The sequence below is a fragment of the Solanum tuberosum genome, unplaced genomic scaffold, assembly GCF_000226075.1.
Source record: "Solanum tuberosum cultivar DM 1-3 516 R44 unplaced genomic scaffold, SolTub_3.0 scf00874, whole genome shotgun sequence".
In the NCBI taxonomy this organism is placed as follows: domain Eukaryota; kingdom Viridiplantae; phylum Streptophyta; class Magnoliopsida; order Solanales; family Solanaceae; genus Solanum; species Solanum tuberosum.
This window is the reverse complement of record NW_006239781.1, coordinates 28,522-31,642: the sequence shown is the minus strand read 5'-3', so window position 1 is coordinate 31,642 and position 3,121 is coordinate 28,522. Positions and strand designations below refer to the sequence as shown.

The 3,121-nt window shown below is 35.7% G+C and overlaps 2 protein-coding genes across 2 annotated transcripts; both read left to right on the top strand.

The window, feature by feature from the left end:
• The first annotated feature begins 704 nt into the window (after nt 1-704).
• On the top strand, nt 705-2,706 carry LOC102583302 (pentatricopeptide repeat-containing protein At5g15340, mitochondrial-like). The gene has a single exon (XM_015305589.1). It carries the CDS (start codon nt 721-723, stop codon nt 1,564-1,566), a length of 846 nt encoding a protein of 281 aa, XP_015161075.1. The 5' UTR covers nt 705-720; the 3' UTR covers nt 1,567-2,706.
• Nucleotides 769-2,706, top strand: LOC107059151 (pentatricopeptide repeat-containing protein At5g15340, mitochondrial-like). The gene has a single exon (XM_015305588.1). It carries the CDS (start codon nt 1,606-1,608, stop codon nt 2,617-2,619), a length of 1,014 nt encoding a protein of 337 aa, XP_015161074.1. The 5' UTR covers nt 769-1,605; the 3' UTR covers nt 2,620-2,706.
• Nucleotides 2,707-3,121: the final 415 nt, after the last annotated feature.

The window sequence follows — 3,121 nt, the reverse complement described above, 5'->3', positions numbered from 1 at the left end:
AAAAGTCACAACCTAAGTTAGGGATATTATAGTAATTTAACATTCAAGCTAGGAGTTCATGCTTTTAAGGTATTATAGAATATAGATATAGATATTTAAGTACATGTTTTTATTTTTTTGCTCCCAAAAATTATTCCTATTCTTTATTTTTGCACTAGTCTTGGATTGTGGATATTTTTTTATTTAATGCAAAGGATAATAACATTTTATAATTAATCTACGTAAACATTCTTAGGTTGTAAATATATATATATATATATATATATATATAATAGGAAGATTACCTCTTTATAAATGGTTCACATTTATTCAAGTGCCCCTTTATTAATTTGTAACTTTAGAATGAGAAGATATGAATTCATGAGAAACTTAAAAGTTACTTTGCATTATGACAATTTTGTAGAATAATATTTCATTACATTAATTTTACTTTAACTTTTACATTCTTATGATAAATGAAAAACATAAATGATACGTCTATTTAAGAAACATCATTTGTGGGCTTAACATAGAGAAGAGAAATAAATTAAAAGCCTTTCTTTCATCAATTTGTGCACTCCAAACTTCCAGTCACTAGTGCACTGTTTGAAAAAAACTGTAAAACTTTGGACCTTAATGATTTGCACCGAAATCGGGCCGAAACTTTGTAATATTTCATTACAATTATTTATATGCTGAATTTAGATTCATTTGTGAAACAAGTACACTAGTAGCTTTCTCATGATATGGCAAACAGAGTGTACTCTTTCACTGCTGGCTCGCCATTATCGGACCCTTTTCAGAACTTGCGATAGATGTTCATCTTTGGACGTTGGTAAGAAGCTCCACGCTTCCATCGTCACCACAGGTCTTGTAACTTGTCAAAATACATTTCTTCGTAATGCTATTTTCCACATGTATGCAGCGTGTGGGTCTGTTCTCTATGCACGTAAGGTGTTTGATGAAATTCCTCTTTCATACAAAGACACTGTCGACTGGACAACATTAATGGGGTGCTATGCTCGCGGGGGATTCCCTCTTGATGGCCTCAACTTGTTTGTTCATATGAGGAAGAGTGATGTTTTGATTGATGAGTATACTATGGTGGTTGTATTCCTTGCAAGCGCCAAAATGGGGTGTGAACAGTTTGGCGTTCAGGGACATGCTTGTATGGTAAAAATGGGTTTTAGTTCGAGTATTAAAGCGTGTAATGCTGTAATGGATATGTATGTGAAGTGTGGGTTAATTGATAAAACAAGAAGGATTTTTAGTGAGATGGGAGAAAAGAGTGTTGTTTCTTGGACTGTGGTTTTAGGGGGAGTGGTGAAGTGGGAAGGTTTTGAAAATGCGAGGTTGTTGTTCGATAAGATGCCTGAGAGGAATGAAGTAGCTTGGACAGTAATGATTGCAGCGTATATTGAGAATGGTTTAACGAAGGAAGCTTTTGGGCTTCTACGTGAAATGTTGTTTGAATCTGGATTTGAATTGAATTTTGTAACTTTGAGTTCGTTGTTATCAGCTTGTGCACAGTCGGGGAATGTTTTGGTGGGTAAATGGGTACACATGTATGCTTTGAAGATGATATAACATGAAATAGATATAGTTGTGGCAACAACCTTGATTAATATGTATGCTAAGTGTGGCAGGATTGATGATGCTTTTCGAGTTTTCCTTGTGATGCCTCGAAGGAATGTGATTACATGGAATGCTATGCTTAGTGGACTGGCAATGCAGGGAAACGGAGATATGGTGTTGGATTTGTTTGGTCAGATGATCAGAGAGGTCAAACCGGATGATGTAACATTTACCGCTATATTAAGTGCTTGTAGTCACGCAGGTTTGGTTGATCAAGGTCGACATTTTTTCTATAGCCTTGAATCAACATATGGAATAAAGCCTTCTATAGAGCACTATTCTTGCATTGTGGATCTTTTGGGTTGGGCAGGATACCTTGAAGAAGCAGAGTCCATAATAAGGGTAATGACGATTCCCCCCAATGAAGTTGTGTTGGGATCACTATTAGGCTCCTGCAGTGTCCATAAGAACCTCGAGCTGGGGGAGTGCCTAATTAAAGAGCTGGTCCAAATGTATCCTGATAATACCGAGTATCATGTTTTGCTTTCAAATATGTACTCTTTAGCTGGAAAAAATGACAAGGCAAATTCTATTCGAGTAGTTCTCAGAAGCAGAGGTGTTAGAAAAGTGCCTGGCATTAGTTCTATTTATGTTGGTGGTCAAATCCATTGCTTCAGTGCAGGGGATAAATTGCATCCGCAAAGTCAAGAGATATATATGATGTTGGATGAGATGATTCGAAAAATAAGATTGGCTGGTTATGCACCAGACACAGCCTGCCAAAAGTTCTCAGGATCTGATGATGGATACTGTTATGGTTACGGCCAGGAGGAGAAGGAACAGGCTTTGTTCTCTCACAGTGAGAAGCTGGCTGTTTGTTTTGGACTCATAAGTACACAAGCTGGCATGCCTATTTACATTTTCAAGAATTTAAGGATATGCCAAGATTGTCATTCAGCCATGAAGATTGTTTCCAAAGTTTACAATAGAGAAATTGTAATTAGAGATCGTAATCGCTTTCACCGTTTCAAGCTGGGTTCATGCTCTTGTTTTGACTATTGGTGACAAAACCCAAAGTGCTAAATGAAAGCATAAAACCTATGAATAGTTTGTTAATTCAAAATCATGTATGACAATTCTAGTTGTGGTTGATTGGGTCCTTTGAGGGACTTTTGAGTGAGGTGTAGAATGGGAAATTCTGAAATGAATTAAAGATAGAAGATTATAGAAGGAAATTAAGCAAACAACTTAATGAATTAAATTAAATATTACATATTTATACAATTTGCGCAGACAACCAAAGAAAGACAATTGATATTAGTCTTACTTCCACGTGGCATCATGTGAAGTATTCCCAAATAGTTGAAGGTGGCGAAAGTGCGGCTACATAATATAGAATACGCGTACAACTAGGAAACTGAATCTTTTTTGTTTTCTCAATTTGTTTTGGATTCAATTATTTTATGTAGGGTTTTCTATATCTATAAATAGTCCATAAAAATAATTATTTTAGGTGAGGAATTAGAGGACATCAAGTATAAAGCTGTCAATACTTTTTAAGGTTATT